Genomic DNA, 19,405 nt, shown 5'->3' on the forward strand with positions numbered 1-19,405 from the left:
AGACAGAGAGAAAGAGGCTGGTCTGCTGAGGGTTTGTTCTTATTCTATAGATCAGGCACTGGGATAAAAACAGTGTCAGCAGCCGAAGAATGCATTACAGTATCTGACATGCTTTCAACTGGTCGTCTACATGTGTAAATCATCACAGGGAGGACGTTTAACGCCTTCATTCCTGGATTTAATGTCTTAGATCGTAAATAAATGTAAAATAAAACATATAAAACTACCAAATGACGGATTATCTGGGCACGCATATGACTGAATAAAGGCTAACTCTTTGCTTGGGCGAGGACCCGTATATGAAAACCTAAATGGACATCTAAATTGGCCTCCCCATGCCTCACTGTGATGTTGTAGATTTAAGGTCATAAAACTGATTAGTAGTTTTTATAATACTTAAATTGCACATACTGCATATATACAATTGCAAAATGATTTAGCAGAGGCAGGGACGAGTAGACAAGAGACAAACTATTTGCAAGGAGGTAAAAGGATGTTAAAGATGGAGCTGCCAGGCAGAAGGAAAAGAGGAAGATTCATGAATGTAATGAAGGAGGACATGGAGAAGACAAGAGGAAGAAAACAAAAAAATTTTCCAAAGTTTAATAATAAAATTTTATATTTCAGTGTTGAATTATATATTTTTGCTTTCCAATTTACAAAACCTTTGTCTGGCCCTCATTTAACTCCATACAAGTTAAGGTAAGTATTAACAACATTCATCCCAGACTGCTTTTACAGACTGTTGTTAATAGAAGAGGGGATGCTACACAGTGGGGAACATGATCTCGACATGTTGCTGCCATTACATTTAATATGAGCTAATATTAGTTTTAAAACAGTACATTTTCTCAGTTTAAAAATGATAGTTTTCATATTTTCTTGTGAATAAAATATGAATTTTTGAGATTTAAATATTGTTCCATTCAGTTTTTATTGAAATTTTACACAAGGGTTGTAAATAAAAGCAGTGAGATCAGCACTGTGGCTTGAAAAACTATGATTCTGTTAGTAGCCTATTACTAATAGAGAGGATTATTGATTATTTTTTTTCTCCCCTTGTGAAAGTGGATGATCCTACAGTTTCTAGCCAATGCTCTAACCAGCTGAGCTAACTGGCCTACAAAAGCAAGCAAACAGCAACACTTTCAACAAATAACTGACCCGTCGTGGATGGGTGTAGGGTAAGGTGTTGTTTAGCTCGTAGCTAAATTGGGAAGCCTTGGGTTGACTTATCGAGTTCCACCTTCTTGTGGATTATTAATTATTAATGAATTTTATATTACCCCTGTGTATTAGTGGCATTGACCTGTGAGTATATTTGATACTTTGCTAAGGCCTTATAATACTCGTGTTACTTCTCTGTCTCTTATGTTAAGCACTTTGGTATACCGCTGGTTTTTAAATGTGCTCTATAAATAAAGATTGTTGATTGTTGTAATGATATTGTATGTAAAGCTAGAAGAGTGAACAATAGCTGATCTTGCTTAGTAGCTGTTCCCAAGACATGACTGGAAAGGTACTCATTGTTCAGGAAGTGAACCACATTCATGTTCAGCTGCTTCTCCTCAAACACAAAGACACACTTAGCATCTGAATGATGCACAGCCACCAAGGGACAACCCCAAAGTCAGACACCTTATATATTAGTTTACTTACTAGCACCTTCGGACTAACCAACAAAACCAGACAAGGTTTCAGAAGTTGGCTGTTGTTGGTGCACGACTACTCGCTACACCCTATACCTGGGACGCTCCATGAAGAAGCCTCTTGGATGAGATGTGAAATGTCATCAGCAAATTTAAAGAAGTCCAGTCGCTTTCTTTCCAGGCTAATGAACCATGACTTCGAGTACTGTGAATCTGCATAGACATAACCTTCTACTCCCTGAAATAACTGAGCCCAAGTATTTCAGAAAAATATCCAGTGAGTGGGATGAAAACAGGCTTGCATTTTGATTTTCTTGATCTAAAGTATGAGTCAAAACCACAGATTGCTCAACATTATGACTTGGTAGGTCTCAGGAGGACATCTCACTCTGACAGCAAAAGGCAGACAGATTTAAAAAAATGAAGACAGAGAGAGACATGATTGATGGTGCTCCCTCGCCAGACCCTGTGAGTCTGGTTTCCAGCATGTTTGGCCGATTCTCGGCTAGCTTCTTTGCACAGAGTTTCAGTGTTTGAAGCGAACAATGAAACAGTCTGTAGACGTCCGCGTGAGGAGTGTATTTATCATCAAACAAAGACACGGTTTATCATGTAATAAACGGCTCTGTTCTCCGACACTGGAAACACAAAGAGTGAAGGGAGGTCAGAGGTCAGATCGGGCGCTGGAGGAAGTCATCTGGGGAATTCAGCACATTGTAGAGATGACTGCCTCATAATATCATCTGCACAAATCACACCTGTTTTTTCATGGTGATTACAAATGCCTGTGTGAAGGTTTGTTTTACAGCTAAAAGGAGAAAAATGTGACTCAGCCTACTCCATCCAGTGACCTTGAATATTACGCTGTAATCTCACAGGACTATTCAAACAATCCATTAAAAGTGTGAACTGAAGGATGTTGCATATTTTATTTTGTTGTTTTTCTTTACAATTTCTGAATCTTGTTTTCTTTAAATTAAAGAAAAATTCGTGTAGAAGCATTTTTTTGGTTTGAATTCAAGGACCACCCTTTAATAGATAATCCTGACTCTAAAGCAAGAGCTCCAGATGTGATTGACCATGTGCTCTAATGTAGAAGGATTATAACTTTGGTTGAACAGACAAAAGCCCCCATTACACATGGCTGCAGACACAGAAATGGACAGCTGGAGACCCTCCACCTGTGGTGCATGTGTAGTTGTTGCTTTGTAATCTAAGTCTGCATGGTGATAAAAAAAAAGATACATCAGCTACATGGAAGTCCGCACTTGTGAAAGCAGAAGTGCTTAACTAGTCAAAGGAGTTTGCAAAGAAAAGCGTCTGGACTTCTTTAAGTTGCTTGAAGACGTTTCACCTCTCATCCGAGAAGCTTCTTCAGTTCTAAGGTCAAATGGCCGAGAGTCCCAGATTTAAACCCAGTGGGAGTATCCCCCCAAGGAGGGACAAAGGACCCCCTGGTGATCCTCTAATCACATGAGCCAAGGTGTGAAAGCGGGTGTGGTACCTAATCAGCCAGGGTTTCGGGTGAGCTCATTGTGAAACCTGGCCCCACCTTGTCATGTGAATTCCTGAGGTCAGATGGCCCAGGATAACTGTTTGCCTTTCCTGGACTGCGCCGTGCACATTGAAGAGAATGGCAACCTCAGCATTGAAGTTTACCGGAAGCCCACACACACAGACCAGTACCTCCTCTTTGACTCCCATCACCCTCTGGAACACAAACTTGGAGTAATTAGGACCCTACACCACCGGGCAGAACATGTTCCCTCTAAGCCTGAGGGAAAAAAGAAGGAACACACACATGTAAAGGAAGCACTGAAAACATGCAGTTATCCTAACTGGGCGTTCATAAAGTCAGCAAAGATGCACAGAAAAGAAGATCAGACACCAGCGAGGGAGGATAAGAAAGACAGACGCAACAACGTTGTCATCCCCTATGTAGCCGGTGTATCAGAGAAACTCAGGAGAGTTTTCTCCAAGCACGACATCCCAGTGTACTTCAGACCCAGCAACACACTCAGACAGAAACTGGTTCACCCGAAAGACAAAACTCCAAGACACAGACTGAACAACGTGGTGTATGCTGTACAGTGCAGCGAGGAATGCCCAGACCTCTACATTGGAGAGACCAAACAGCCACTTCACAAGCGCATGGCACAACATAGAAGAGCCATCTCCACGGGACAAGACTCAGCAGTCCATCTGCATCTTAAGGATAAAGGTCACTCTTTCGAGGATGCCAATGTTCACATTTTGGACAGAGAGGACAGATGGTTTGAAAGAGGAGTGAAAGAGGCCATCTATGTCCACTGTGAGCGACCATCTTTGAACAGAGGCGGTGGTTTACGACACCAACTGTCTGCCATCTATAATCCAGTTTTGAGTTCCCTCCCCAGACGCCTTAACGCCCACTCACATCCTGGGCCATCTGACCTCAGGAATTCACACGACAAGGTGGGGCCAGGTTTCACAATGAGCTCACCCGAAACCCTGGCTGATTAGGTACCACACCCGCTTTCACACCTTGGCTCATGTGATTAGAGGATCACCAGGGGGTCCTTTGTCCCTCCTTGGGGGGATACTCCCACTGGGTTTAAATCTGGGACTCTCAGCCATTTGACCTTAGAACTGAAGAAGCTTCTCGGATGAGAGGTGAAACGTCTTCAAGCAACTTAAAGAAGTCCAGACGCTTTTCTTTGCAAACTCCTTTGACTACGATGACCTGGATGACTGAGAACCTTCACAGACGAAGTGCTTAACTGATTTACAGGGCTCACAAAACAATATTTGTACTTAGGCAGTGTAGCCCACATGAGCAGAAACTACAAGATCTTAGTTAGTTAAATGCTAGCAGTTATTGTTTAATTATCTATGCAATCATTTTGTGGATAGTTTACCAGTCTGCTTATTTTTATACTAGAGCCATCGGAGCTAACTGGCCTCATGGGTCCAGGTAAAAATGTAACTTTTTCCAGCATTGACCACCAAAATCACTGTACAAGCTTTGATTTAATGCAGGTAAACTACCTGTTTAGGGATCAAAAACAGGACTGAAATGCTGGAATACATCTTTGAAGAACTGCTGCTGGCTTTGAACCCAAAGTGAGATATTAAAAAGGTTATTTCACACTTTAATCCACATAACCAAAAACAAGAGATTACAACTTATTTCAAATGTAATCCTGGCTAAAAGAAAATACCAATAATCAAAACTATCCTTTTGTCAAGCAACTGTCAAAAACATACATTTCTGTAGTAGATAGTAATTTAAGTTTTTATCGATTACGTTTGGCCATTGGTGAGGTCTTCGGGAGAAAAGCTTCAAAACTTATGAAAATATAACTAAATGAGAGTTAATCTAGAACATTACCTGACCTGAGGCAGGTTAGCTCTATAGCACAAGTTACCATAGCAATATACTCCAGTAAGAAGGAAAACATCTTGATAGTACCGAAAACCTTGGTTGACCTTGAATTGACCTGGACAGGATAAGATGAAACCCTGCTTTGCTTTACAGGTATTAGAGGTTTTCATAGTTTGGTGCTGTAATCTGTCTGGTTTGTCTGAGCTTTGGTTCCTTGTAGCACTAACAATCTGTTGTTGCTGGGAGATCATTGTAGGAATGTAACCTTAGAAATGGTTACCCATTGTCTGGAACTGTTGGCCTAACTGGCAGAACACAAAACTACCATCAGTTACACATCTAATGTTCTGGACTGTTTTGCACTTCTGACATATCTTCATATAAAGATGTGTATGCATGGTGCAAGTTTTGTTGGCACTATCAGCTTTCTGTTTTAAACTTGCTATCCAAGTGCTATCCAACTAGTCATGCTTGGTTGGATGCAGGTAAGCAATTTTTGCAGAGATCATTGCTGGAATGCAATGAAATTATGACCTTGATATGAAGATATGAAAGCCTGGGACAAGCCTGTTGGTACCATAAGCTTTGTGGTTTTCACTTGAGTCTGAGTGCTATGGACCAATCACAGTTGGTTGCATGCAAGAAATCACGTAATGTTCAAGAACAAAATTCTTAACAGAAGATTTATATATTGCTGAGCAAAAGAGATGTTTTTAGCAAACAGCTTCTCTCAAGAGGCAATCCCACAGTTTAACCTGGAGACCAAGACTAGTTGCACATGATGGGACTTAAACCCTCAACCACCAGATCCAAACGCAGACGCCTAGACAACTTGGAGCCATTTAGAGGTTTTAGATTTCTAGTCTAGATGATTGAACTGATCTTTTAACTAATTACTATAAAAAGATGTAGCAGCAGGAATATGCACCACAAGGCAAGGTTTTCAGTACTAAAAGGTTGGTTACCTTCATCCAGCAATATAATCGCCGTAGTAATGTGTGCTGCAGACCTAACCTACTCAAGACTATGGTTTGCTGTTGAACCTTCTGCTCTCATAGTGTACTATGTGTAACCTCTTTGTGTATTTCTAATATTATAGTTTTATGCTGCAAACACACGTATTCATATTTGTAACTGCTCAGACACCATCAGCACCACCCCTTTCATCTGAACACAGTCATGGCTAGATTGGGAGACCACAGGTAACTTGCAGTCACAAGTGCAATGGTGGGAAAATTAATCTACTTTAATGCATATGCTTCTGTGGGCCAGTTAGCTCACATGGTTAGAGCATAGTACTGATGAAGCGGTCAACCCCCATACTGGCAACAACTTAACTACCTCAGCCGTAAGGCAGTTAAGTTAGCATTAAATTAATAACAAGTAGTTTCTTATCAGCTTAGAATAAAAATGATAGTGTTTATATTTCTAACACTGCAACTCTGTGGACAGTTTTCCCTGCACTGCAAACATTTACTGTATGTTACTGAAGCAATCATTATTTTAATAAGAATTAGCTTTAGACACAGAACACTGACCAATGATCGATTATTGACTATGCTGTAAATCTGAAAAATGTCTGTTCCAGCTGGATCTTGGAGAAAATGTGAATATTTGAATGCATATGAGGCTGAAATAACTTTAAGAATCTAAAACTTAACTAAAAATATTTTTAAGCGAGTTTTTATATGCAGCTTCAGATTCCCTTACCCTGACATTGGCAATCAGGACAGGTGGTCACACGAAGGTGGTTATCAAATTAATAAGTTAACCCAGGGTTTCCCAATCTACCTTTGAGCACAATCACAGCAGCTGATTTTGCAAAGTAAGATAACAGTATAATATTAGACAATATAAAATGGTTATGTACAGGGTATATAGCCAGAACAGCGGTGTGAGTGGAAAGGAAAAGCACTGTATTGATGTATGACAGCCTTAAAAGTGTTGAGAAGGAAGATACCAACGAGATCTGTTGTGGAAACGAGATCTGGATGAACTGGATGAGACACCATGGGATGGTATTAAAATATATCATGTTTTCCAGCATTACACTAAGCACTTCACACTGACTAGCCTTGAATACAAACGCTTCTCACTTAGTGGTAAAAGAAATGATCTTGATATGAAGACATGTAGGAATAGGATAAGGGAACACACAATGTTGTGTTAGCCTGATAAGTGACTCACAGCTTTGGCAGAACAAGTTGCCTCATTTTCGCCTTACAGTGAGCTGTGGATGTGTAGGCGTTCATGAAGCAGGATTTAACCAAAGTGCTGGAGTTTTAATGAGTGAAATTCTAGCTAATTAGACAACATGCATGACATACACTTTTTGGAAACAGTTTGCTAACGAAGCAACATAGAATAATAAGGAGGAGAGTTCAGCCCTTATGATCTCGACCGGAACTTACTTCTCCTTATAGCCAGGATGGGGTTTGAACCCATGACATTGATGTGATTAGCACCAAGCCTTAACCATCTCAGCCAACTGGCTTACGACAAAACCGCTTAAAATATGAATTTTTGTAGCCATTCTAAAACACGCGTGAGAAAAGGCACTAAAACATCAAAATGCAATTGATTGTTGAAACTGAGAAATCATGTTTGTCCTTGTAGAAATTTATATGGGAATCAATTTAAAATCCAGTAATTGCTTCAGCCTGATGCTCGGCTCGACGTCCTTCCAGCTGTACACCTTGTTCTTGACTGCCTCCCTATTTTCCTTAATCGAGCACACCACACCCAGGGACATCACTATTTAGCACTTAGGCACCATTCACACAGGCCTAGAGACGGGTTGTTTAGGTGAAAACCTCCTTGTGATTGCTTGCTTTGCTGGCAGATTGCCAAGGTCTCAAATTAGCTGATTGGTAAAGATGCTTGCAAAGACGCATCCAGTGCTGATCCGAAAACCTGCTTTGGTTATTAGAATCGTGACCTGATACAATTAATGAAATTTGTCACAGCTATCAGAAGCATTTCATGTTGGCAGGGCAATGAAAGCAGACTGAGCAAGACTAGTAAAGCAGTCAACTTAATAAGATTGAGCTATCTTAATATTAAAGCAATTACCACCAACAGCTGTAATTATAAGTGGCTAGTATGGGGGTTGAACCTATGACCTTAATGCTATTAGCACCAAGCATTTGAGCTAACCAGCCAGTATGCCTAGTGGGGATGCTTTTTTCCCCCACATTACACTCAACAACTATGTAGGCCTCAAGAATCAACAAAGTTTTTGTTATTTTATTTGTAAACCAATTAAATAACCAAAAGGTCTTCATGCATTCTCAGTGATCCTGGTAAGGAGAAGAGAGGAATGAATGTGAATACAAGCAAGAAAGAATACATCTTTGTGAATGAGAGAGAGGTGGAAAGGTGAAAGTAGATCAATTTAAATACCTTGCATCAACTATCTAAAACAACTTATAGAAGAGACAAGAGGAAGAGCTGAAGGTGATGGAGTTGAAGAGATGGACAAGATTGGAAATTCTTCACAGTGTTTGGGAGACATGGCAGGGAAAAGCAGAGTGAGCACAACAGGTACAGCTAACTTAAGCCATCATCAATATGGTTAATTTCATGCTAACTTAACTACTTTATCACTAAGGCAGTTAAGTTATTGCCAGTATTTGAGGTGAACCCATGAACTTAGTCTTTTGGACACCATTCGCTAACCATCTGAGCTAACTGGCCTGAAAACCTGCAGGGCGGGCAGTCAATTAATAAAAGGCAGCACTTTTACGTCGAGGAAAGAGTCAAAACTTATCATGTAGAGAAATAAAATGCTTTAGGTCGTTACAGTTAAGCAAGTGGGTTGTAGACATTGTCATAAGTTAATTTTAACTTAAGGCAATTAAGTTGGTGTCAACTTAACTACCTTATTGCCAGTATGGGGGTTGATCCCATGACCTTGGTCTTTTAGCACCATGCTCTAACCACCTGAGCTAACTGGCCCAGTGACACACAGCAAAAATTCAGATTTAGATAAGCTTGATTGTGTCTTTGCAATGTTTTCGTGAGTGTATGCGTGAGGTCAAAGATTGGCTCTCAGGTAACTCTCTTATCTTAAATGACAGGAAAACTGAAATCCTCGTGTTTGACAGTAATATCCCTCGTGGCCAACACCGTGACGCCTTTGGTTCCTTTGCCAGTTTCTTACCGACACTGTTAGTGACCTGGGTGTGTTACTGGATAGCTCTTTTAAATTCGACAAACAAGTGTCTACTGTTGTCAAATCTTGCTTTCATCAGTTGCGTCTTATTTGCAAGGCCAGACATTATGTCCCGCACAGGGACCTGGAAAAGCTTATCCACACCTTCGTGACATCTAGGTTGGATTATTGCAACTCCGTTTACTTTGGTCTTAACTCTACTCTTCTCCATAGACTGCAAATTGTTCAGAACGCGGCGGCTCGTCTCCTTACTGGTACCGGGCGGTGTGCCTCTATTACCCCTGTCCTTGCCGACCTGCATTGGCTTCCTGTTAAGTATCGTATTCAATTCAAAGTCCTGCTGCTCACCTTTAGAATTATTATTATTATTATTTAGCGCCAAGTTACCTCATTGAACTACTTAGATTATACACCCCTGCTACAGCACTAAGATCATCTTCCCAGTCACTTTTGGTACAGCCGAGATCCCGGCTGAAGACTAGAGGTGACCGCTTGTTTGCCTTAGCTGCACCTGATCTGTGGAATAACCTCCCTATTGCCATCCGTGAGTCCGATTCCATTCAATCCTTCAAATCGTGGTTAAAAACCTATTTATTTAACCTCGCCTTCTCTACTAGTTAATGCTTGTTTGTTAGTTAGTTTAATGCTTGTTGCTACCTTCGTTCTATTCTTAACCTCTTTTAATTATTTTTAAATTTTTCTTCACACTTTGATGGGTGCTGAAGTTGGCATGGTTTGGACATGGGCAGAGGAATAGTGGATACGGAGCTGTCAGTCAGCTGAAAAAAGCAGAAGAACCCTACAGGGGTGGTAAAGTACCATCAGGAGAACAAAGAAGCAGCAGACCCACCAATAACAAGACAAACGCATGAGCATAACAGCAGGCAAGACAGCAGCTCCTCAGGGAGGAATTGTCGCAAATGTAGTGGGCACCGGTGGAGTGTAACAACAATGGTGACCCCAATGGACACACCACCATGACAGCAAAGCCCAAAGGGAAAAGGGATGGTGTTTTCAATTGCAGGTGATCAAATATGTGCCCTCACTACGAAGTAATCACTGTAAATGCCAATTAAAACCATGAGCCCTAAGCCTACTGTGGCTTCTAACCAACCTGAACATCTTTATGTAAGAGGAAAGCAATTGATGCAACCACGGAGGGACTCGAACCCTCAGTCTTCTGATCCGAAGTCAGACGCCTTGTCCATTAGGCCACGTGGTCATGCACAGTGTTAGCCACAATTATCCCATTAAACTGAACCTGTCCACTGTATCCTTATGCTATTGGTGCCTTTCAAGCCAATTAAAAGTCTTCATGCATTCTCAGTCATCGTGGTGAGGAAATCCGAGAAAGCTGATGCAGTTCATGTAAACACAATGTTTCGTCACTGATGCAAATGACTTCTTCAGTCTTAGCTGACTGCAGGTTTCCCCAACCTTATAAACAGTACATTGGCATAATGGCCAAAACTAGTACCACTGACAGACAATGGGCTGTGAGTTCAGTTTCATTGCCCTTAATATGCAAAATGGCACTACCACTGGTCAATGGTTATAAGTAGCATTCACAAAGAGTGGGGAATGGCTGCAATCACAGCATTATAATATGGTGAAAGATGTACCCTTTGTCCTTTACATGTACATTCCCTCGTTGAATCCCCGCTCAAACCAGCGTTCCGCCCTGTCCAGGATGTGCACATCCTCATCACTGAAAGAGTAAGATTGACTAGTTTTCTACAACTGCAATGAAAAAATATGCAAGAGTCAAGATTCAAATGCTAACTTTATTGTCATATGTAGGCTCTGGACAAAGTTGCTGCTACTGTAAGCTTTCTGGTTTCTGCTTAGGACTCAAAAGCCAAAGTGCTAGTGATTGCTGATACTGACCGGTCATGTTTGGTTGCATGCAAATGAAGAATCTGCAGAGAGATCCAAGTCAATCTCGAAACCAATGGGCATTACTCGAGAACTATTTAGATTTGTGTTGTTTTATTTGTAAACTTTAATTGAATGGTTGAGGTCAAGTTATGCTCTGGAGAGAAGAAGATGTTGGGGCTGAAAACTGAGCAGGAGTGGTAAGGTAGTCAACCTAGTAAGACTTAATACGATAACTATGTTATCATTACCCATATGGAAAAGAAATAGTAAAAACTTATAAAAGACTTGCATAAGATGTGGCCTACTTCATATAGTGAATCATATAAGGCTTATATGATTTACTCATGAAAGTAGCCACTTTCTCATTACTTTCATATATTGTAAGTATCCAAAACATACAAGTTTCATTTATATAATTTTTCAAGGGATCTTATATCTGTTTTCACTCTTCTATGCTTTTCATACAAGTTTAACACAAGACAGATACAAACTTTATAAGATTTATATATATCTTTTCCATATGGGTAAGGCAATTATGTTATCTCTAACAGCCTTAATCATAAGTGGCCAGTATGTGGCTTGAGCCCATGCCCATTACGTTGGCATTAGTAGCACCAGGCTCTAACCATCTGAATTATCCAGCCCAAACATGCAGTGAGAAAAACAGATTTTTTTCTAACTTGACCAAATATGGAAGATGCCAGAATCACCAGGTCATTTTGAAGTACCACAAAGGGCGTCAAAAGTTGACTTTAAAGTCCCCTGGCCAGACACCTTCTCCATTAAGCCATATGCTCACACAGTTCAGCTGCACCTTATTTATAATGGGGCATAGTCCTACCTGACAACATCCAAAATCAATCTGCCATTCCTTGCTCAGCAGACAGTTTCTCCTTCAAAAAAAACTGTATCGGAGGTTTTTGTTTTTTTGGTTTTTGTTTTATGTTTTAGCTGAACCACCTGGAAAGTGGTGGGTTTGTCTAGCATTTGTCCCCACTTGAACTGAAGTCATCATTAAAAAACAAATTAGTTTTTGGTTATTTTATTTGTAAAGAAAACAGAAATCTCAGCCTTGAATATAGCTAACAGCTTCCCAACCCCAGCACCCTCTGCCTAGAGACAAACTGATCTGTATGCCTGTGTGAACAGAATCATTTTGCATCAACCACAAAGGGACATAAACCATCAGACTTTTGAACTGAAGTCAAATGCCCTGTCCATTAGGTGACATGGAGATACTCTAAGCTGTGGTATTAAACCTTATTTATTACCAGGCAATAATAAATAAGTCCCACCTGGCTGAACATCCAAAATCAATGCACTGAAAGTGTAGATGCTGACTAATTATTTGTTTTCTGTACACCCCTGAAATGTTTGTTTATAGCATTTAGGGGTAAAATGTTGGCACCGAGACTTCAGCATCAACTTCAGCTTATTTGGCTGGAGCAGATGTGCTGTTTGTGAGCCCTCATTGGGCTGCAGAGGGCACACGTCTGGCCAACTTAAGCAGTGAAAAGAGCGTCTTCATTAACATGCACAGCCAGCCGCTTCCTGTGAAACAGGCCTTTGTCACCCAGCAGATGCCCAAACACAGCGAAAAGAGGCAGAAAGGAGAACATAGATGGATGCTATACGAGCCATTATGAACAGAGAGAGGGCCACAGAGGGAGAGGTTTGGCACTTTGTCTGTTTATCTCAGTTAATCTTAATTAGTCCTGAGGTGTTTGGTAAATAAATTTCAGTTTTACGCTCCTCGGTTTAACCAACATGTCATATTAATAACTCAAATAATTAAAGGTTTTTGTGTGTTTAACCATTTAAACACATATAAACACCAGGACTGGACCAGGTCACAGAGATGTCACCTGTTGGTTTCTGGCATTTTGAGGCTTTAACAGTTTTCTAGCCACTGCCATGCTGTTTTGTTTGGAGCCAGAGTTGCCATGTTTAGAAGATAGAGTGCTACATTATCAGCAAACTCTAGCAAGCTTAGCTAGCAAAGTAATTAACAAATTAGTGCTAAGCGATGGGCTACTTTCACTCACCAAAACTGAAGCACAAACTTCTTGGATATACACTTAACCGCACAATACCACATGTTCTTCCTTCTCACTTGCCAGTATGAGGTTTGGACCTTGGAGTTAACCAGCTGAGCTAACCGGCTGCCATGTACCAAGCTTGAAGCAGTTTTATTCTCCACCAAACAGTATTCAGTGACTGAGTTTCATGACAAGTTAATGAGAGGTGAATTAAATTTTATTACTTGTTCATTTGAATTCTGTCAAGGCTTAAAGTTGACTGTTGAGCCATAACACTGGGTGTAGCTCCTAGCTGTCAGCCAGTCTTCATCTCAGCTAATTAGAGTCAGAAACTCTCCACCACATCTGTGCTGGTGGTGAAATCATTATCTGACATTTTCAGTGGGAGAAATGTTCCTTTGCCACTTATCCGAGTGACTTCTTTAGTTGACTAAATAAATTTGTCACTTGTTGGTTTCTGGCATTTTGAGGCTTCTTTAGTTGACTAAAGAAGTCACTTGGATGAAAAGGCTGCGTCCAGATGAACGGAATCAACTATTTGGGATTTAGTTACCTGGATGATTGAGAATGCATCAAGATATCTGACAATGAATATGCAAAACCTAAGTATAATGCCTGTTGCGCTAAATGGTAAGTATTTGTATAGCGCTTTACTAGTCCCTAAGGACCCCAAAGCGCTTTACACAACCAGTCATCCATCCATTCACACACTGGTGATGACAAGCTACGTTGTAGCCACAGCCATCCTGGGGCGCACTGACAGAGGCGAGGCAGCCGGACACTGGCGCCACCAGGCCCTCTGACCACCACCAGTAGGCAACGGGTGAAGTGTCTTGCCCAAGGACACAATGACAGAGACTGTCCAAGCCGGGGCTCGAACCGGCAACCTTCCAATTACAAGGCAAACTCCCAACTCTTGAGCCACGATCCCCCCGTAAGTATGATACAGGCTTTGCAATTATCCATTTTATGGCCAGTATAGGAATTGAACCCATGACCTTGGCGTTATTAACACCACACTATATTCCTGAGATAACGCCAAGGTCACAGGGAAAAGGCAAGACATTTTGCATCTTCAATCAGGTGGTAATGCTGTATAAATGGCATATGCATTGAAGTTTACAGATGACACTGCGATCTGTAGTCAAAGGGTCGAAGCAGGTTGAAGTGATCTTGGAGAGGTGGAGGTATGCTCTGAAGAGAAGATCGATGAAAAGTTTAATCATGTAAAGGGAAAGCCGAAAGGAGCAGAGGTAGTGCACATGGATGACTTTAAATACCTCAACCATCCAAAACAACAGACAGTGCAGAAGAGAGCGCGTGCAGGTTGGAGTGGGTGGCGACGAGTGTCAGCGATGATTTGAGGCAGAAGGTTTGCAGCGACAGTGAAAGGCAAAGTGTACAAGATAGTGAGAACAGCTATGATTCATGGCTTTGAGATAGTGGCACTGGAAAAAAACAGGAAATGTTAATATTTAAGTGGGAGTGACCAGGATGGACAGGATTAGAAACGAGTACATCAGAGGGACAGCTCAGGTTGAGCAGTTTGGACACAAAGTTAGAGAGGCAAGGCTGCGATGGTTTGGACATGTTAGAGGAGGGATAGTGGATCTACTGGACAAAGGAAGTTGAAGACTGAGTTGTCAGGTACAGTATGAAAAAAAGAGGAAGACCTCAGACAAGGAGGACATACAGAAGGGCAGTGTGGAGATTACTGAGTGACGACATAAGAAGTCATGAAAATAGGCCACGAAATTAATCTGCTCTCTTATTTTAAAGTTTGCAGAGTCAGTGCTGGTTACTGCAGGGCTGCAGTGGAGTGAGGAGAGGTGGACACTTGGGATTGGTCAGCACTTTGAATGACAGGCTGGCTGACCTCAGACCTGCACCTCTTCACACCCCCACCCACATACTGGTCCAGTATAAAAACTGCAGCCCATCCTCAGCCTCTACTCTCTGGACTTCTGCCTGCACTCGCACAACAGTAAGTCTTTGTTTTTTTGTATTTTATGTCGTAGCAAAGAGACAAAAGCTATTTCTACTAAGTTTCATGACTTTTTTCAAGGACTTGTTAAACACAAAAAGAAAATCTGCATTTAAGGCAGCAAAATCAAGAAGGACTCATTACTGTATCAATACTACCTGGCATTTAAGACTAAAGCGGGGCATTTTTTGCTCTGTAATGCTGGTAAAACTAATTAATTTAAGTCTGTCAGTTAATTATGGAATCGGATTATTTTATAACTGCAGAGGAAAATCATCAGCATGGGAGTAAAAAAAGTGGTTTTGTTAACTATGGTTGAGTTAAGGGCTTAAAATGAAGGCAAGTTGACTTCTTTTTGATTCACACAACCCAAAAATGAAGTTCATCTGCCTTGATTTCAAGCGCTTAAGGCTACCATGAACCTGGGCAACTGAGGACCTACACAGGCTTTAACTGTGGTCCATTTACTCAAGCATAATGGCCGCCTTTCTTTGCTAAATGGCCAGAAAAAAAGATGTCAAATAAAGTCATACAGAGCCAATCCTTGTACTTTCCACATGTCAATAAATGTGGTCCACTCCCAAATTCTAGAAATGCTAAAAAGAACAACCCTGGGTATTATGTGAATTAGTGTTATTTAAGTACTTTTACTCATGTTTTTTTCAGGAATCATAAATCAATACTTTTAAGTTCATCAGAATATATTAGAAAATAATTCAGCGACTTCATATTTTGATTGAATTTCAAAAATATAATTTCAAAAAAGATAAATAAAAGTGATTTAACTTTCTTTGAATCTCCCAAAATGATCTTAAGATTAACGCTTTTATTTACTTTACTTTTCAAGGTTAAACAGACAGGTGACAATGACTGACCTGGAGACCTCGATGGCCACCATCCTCGCTGTGTTTCAGAAGTATTCGGAGAGAGAAGGAGACAAACATAAACTGAAGAAGAGCGAGCTGAAGGACCTGCTTCATGACGAGCTCCCAGATCTGATGGCGGTGAGATGGGAAATTTGTAAAATATACATATATATATTGTGAGATTTAAAAGAATATGATATAAACTGTTAAGCACCAGTTTGGAGTTTTGTTGTCCCGAGCTGAACCCGTCCTCCCTCCCTGCAGCATGTGAACGACCAGGCTGCGCTGGACAGCCTGATGGACAGCCTGGACACCGACGGCGACGCCGAGTGCAACTTTCAGGAGTTCATGACATTCATCTCCGTAGTTACCGTCTGTTGCCACGAGTTCTTCAAGGACGAGCATGACTAAGGAGGTGGCAGCGGGCGGGAAGACAAAGCGGAGCCACAGTACATTATAAAGAAGCAGAAGCCTAGCAACGCACAAACTGTCGATGCCCTCACAGCAGCGCAGGGTGGAGGAAACACAACCCAGCCACCAGCCACCATTACATGGCTGGTGGCTGGTAAAAAGCTCCAGTCTAGTGTCTGAAATCAGCCTCGTTTGTGTTTTAATTTCTAGATGGCATGTAAAGTCTTCAAAATGGCGGCAAAGATTGGTACAAAAGCAGGAACTAAAGTAGCTCAAGCAGATCAAATCTTAAAAGTGTTTCACTATATGTTTGGCCACCAAAGCCAACCATTTACCAATCAATACATGTTACACTTTTATTCCTGTACTCTTTATCATTTCCCATCACTTTGTATAAGTAAAGGCTTTGTATATGTTACAGGTTTTGGAGAATGGCTGCTACATTCGGCTGCCGTTCTAGCAGTGAAATTATAAAAGTTGTTTATTTCCTACATCGTGGACTATTAAATCAATCTTACAGCCACAACCGTCAGTTTGGGACTTTGCATGTAAAACCCTGAATGACCATATCAAGTTAACCGCTTTAGGAGTCAAATAACTAACTAAAGCGCCCCCTTTAGGCAGTTATTTGACTATCAAATATTGAAAGCAACTTTAAGGTTTGATGTCATATAATAAATTAACTAACTTGCTAGTAAAAGTTTCAAAATGACTTGTGGGTCCTTTGTTAAACCGAAATTGATCATTAGGGGCATTAAATAAATAGCAGTATTTGGTTACTTTAGTAGTAGTATAAATAGTATGTCAGACAAATGATGACAAACACAAAGTTCTTCAATATGGCTTTTAAAAGAACTTTTTCAAACTACAAACTGTCTGAAGGGCTTCATTTTGATAGTGGCTTGCAGCTCAGTACTTCACAGTATCATATTTTGGAAATATATATTGTAAGCTGAGCTTTATATTAAAAGCACCTGAATAGCTAGTGATTAGCTTTGTTCGGACAGCGATGAATCTTAAAAATCTTTAGAGAATACTAAACTAAGAAAGTAACTAATAAGTCAGTTCAGTCTAGCAGCCACAAGAATGCATCCATGGTTTAAAAAATCTATCTGAATATCACATTTTGAAAATGTTTGCAGTTTGCATTGTGGGCTAGTCAGTTACTAAGACACTAACAGTCGTTTAAGATTTTGCATGTGAGATTCTGGATAGTCACTAAATTGAGAAAGTTGACTTACAGTTAGCTAACTCAGCTATTTTAGGAGTCAAATAATCGTGTAAAGGGGAAAAATATTGCAGATATTGAAACTTTAAAAGTGGGAAGTGAGGCATGAGGGGGGGAAAAGTTAGCTAGTAAAAGTTTTTAAAATGGCTTATGAGTATGAGCTATTCTAACACCTCGTTTGTTAACTTTAACCGTATAGCAGTTGGGGAAAAAGTACCTGGTAAGTTGGGCTTCATATTAAAAGCACCTAAACAGCAGATAGGTTTGGGATTTGTTTGCCGAGCTCAATCCATTCCTGAAAATTGAATAAGGCGCTGAAACTGAAAAAGTTTCGTAGCAATAGGAATCAATCAACAATCTGAAGGACACTATTGGTTTGTTTTAATCTTACATACTATCATATTTTGTAATTGGTTTGTGGGCTTGTTAAAATTCGCAACATAGTGATTTGGAGATAAATATAAAATATCAAATACTGAATGCGACAATTTAAGCACACAAAAAAAAAATTACATTGGCTTGTAAAAGCTTCAGTTTGGCTAAAGAATTTAAAATCTTCTAGCTCCTCCGATGTTAAACTCAAATTAATTAGAGACTTCACAGGTGTTGAAAAGCACCTAAAAAGGATTTTATAGTCTTGTTCTTTTAACATTTGTCTTCTGAATCATCCCTTACATTTTTAAAATTTGAAAAAGCCTCTAAACTGATAAAGTGGCTGGCAAGTTAAAAGGAATTAAAAAATGACTATCAAATTTTAAAAGTAAATTTTAGGTTTGTCTAAAGTTGCTATAGTCATCTTTTGGAGACACTTTAATGAGTTTATTCGGTCAAAAGTCATCAGTTGCCACTAAATCCTGAGAAAGTTGCTGAAATGCTAATCAACATTAAGCATATTCTTAAAACGATTTCATTTATGAAACTGTGTATACCATCAAACATGCTCACAAAGACAGTAGGAGCCTTAAATCTTATTTGATTGGCAATGCAAAGATTTTTTTTTGGTGCTTTGTGCTACTGTAGCTGCTACTTTGCTAAACCCCTGATATTGTCGATTTGTTTTTTCTTGTTAGAAAAAAAATGCTGGTAGTTTTCCGTCAAATTCTTATTTTATTCATTTGCTCTCAAAATCTCTAAATCTGAAAAATGGCTATTAAGTTAATCAAATTCAAACAATCTATCCTTCTTAAAGGTCTAAACGGCTATCAAATGTTAAAACTCAACTTTTAATTGGCTCATAAAGACATTAAAAAGGGCTTGTGAGTTTCAATTTAGACGTCACATTGCCTCTTTCAATAGTTTGAGTGTTTAATAAAACTGTAGATTTTCCATGTTTTACATTTTATTTACATTTACGTTTATTTGATGTTTTGGTAAAAATTACATCGAGGTCAAAATGGTTAAAATGACTAATACGTATTGCTGGCAGGCAAGTAATTAAAATTACTTTTAACTGACTTTAAATGTTAGCTTGTAGTTGCTGTAGCTCTCTGTAGGTTTACATGTATTCAGTATAAGAAGCAAATCTAAATCATTATAGATGTAGAAATGATCAGTTAAACAGTGCAACAGAAGAGTTTGTCTGATATGCATCATGAAATGTTGAATGTTGGGTTGTTTGGACGTCGGTGATATGAATTTAATTAAATGGTCAGTTTGTGACTGAGTCAGTCAATATTTCTGTAGCGAGGGGACAAAGAAGGCTGTTTATTCTTATCTTGGGTGGCTGTCAGAAGAATTCAGAGACGCACTGCAATAATATTTACATAGCAGTTCTGCAGAGTTGCTCAACCATTAAAGGTCTCATATGTTGTT

General features: G+C 39.9%; 1 protein-coding gene and 1 non-coding gene across 2 annotated transcripts; one reads left to right on the top strand and one right to left on the bottom strand.

Moving 5' to 3' along the window:
• Positions 1-10,336: 10,336 nt before the first annotated feature.
• trnar-ucg (transfer RNA arginine (anticodon UCG)) lies at positions 10,337-10,409 on the bottom strand. The gene has a single exon. It is a non-coding gene; the product is annotated as a tRNA-Arg (tRNA).
• A 4,524-nt stretch (positions 10,410-14,933) lies between these two features.
• On the top strand, positions 14,934-19,405 carry s100b (S100 calcium binding protein, beta (neural)). The gene is made up of 3 exons (XM_003446579.5): positions 14,934-15,088; positions 15,936-16,092; positions 16,219-19,405. The coding sequence occupies exons 1-3, from the start codon at positions 14,964-14,966 to the stop codon at positions 16,363-16,365; spliced, it is 429 nt and encodes a 142-aa protein (XP_003446627.3). The 5' UTR covers positions 14,934-14,963; the 3' UTR covers positions 16,366-19,405.

This window comes from Oreochromis niloticus, linkage group LG23 (genome assembly GCF_001858045.2).
Source record: "Oreochromis niloticus isolate F11D_XX linkage group LG23, O_niloticus_UMD_NMBU, whole genome shotgun sequence".
Taxonomy (NCBI): Eukaryota; Metazoa; Chordata; class Actinopteri; order Cichliformes; family Cichlidae; genus Oreochromis; species Oreochromis niloticus.

Coding starts and splice junctions, on each gene's coding strand:
- s100b (XM_003446579.5), top strand. CDS start 14,964: ATGACAGGCTGGCTGACCTCAGACCTGCACCTCTTCACACCCCCACCC. Junction 15,089..15,935: donor CTGCCTGCACTCGCACAACA/GTAAGTCTTTGT, acceptor TTACTTTTCAAG/GTTAAACAGACAGGTGACAA. Junction 16,093..16,218: donor AGCTCCCAGATCTGATGGCG/GTGAGATGGGAA, acceptor CCCTCCCTGCAG/CATGTGAACGACCAGGCTGC.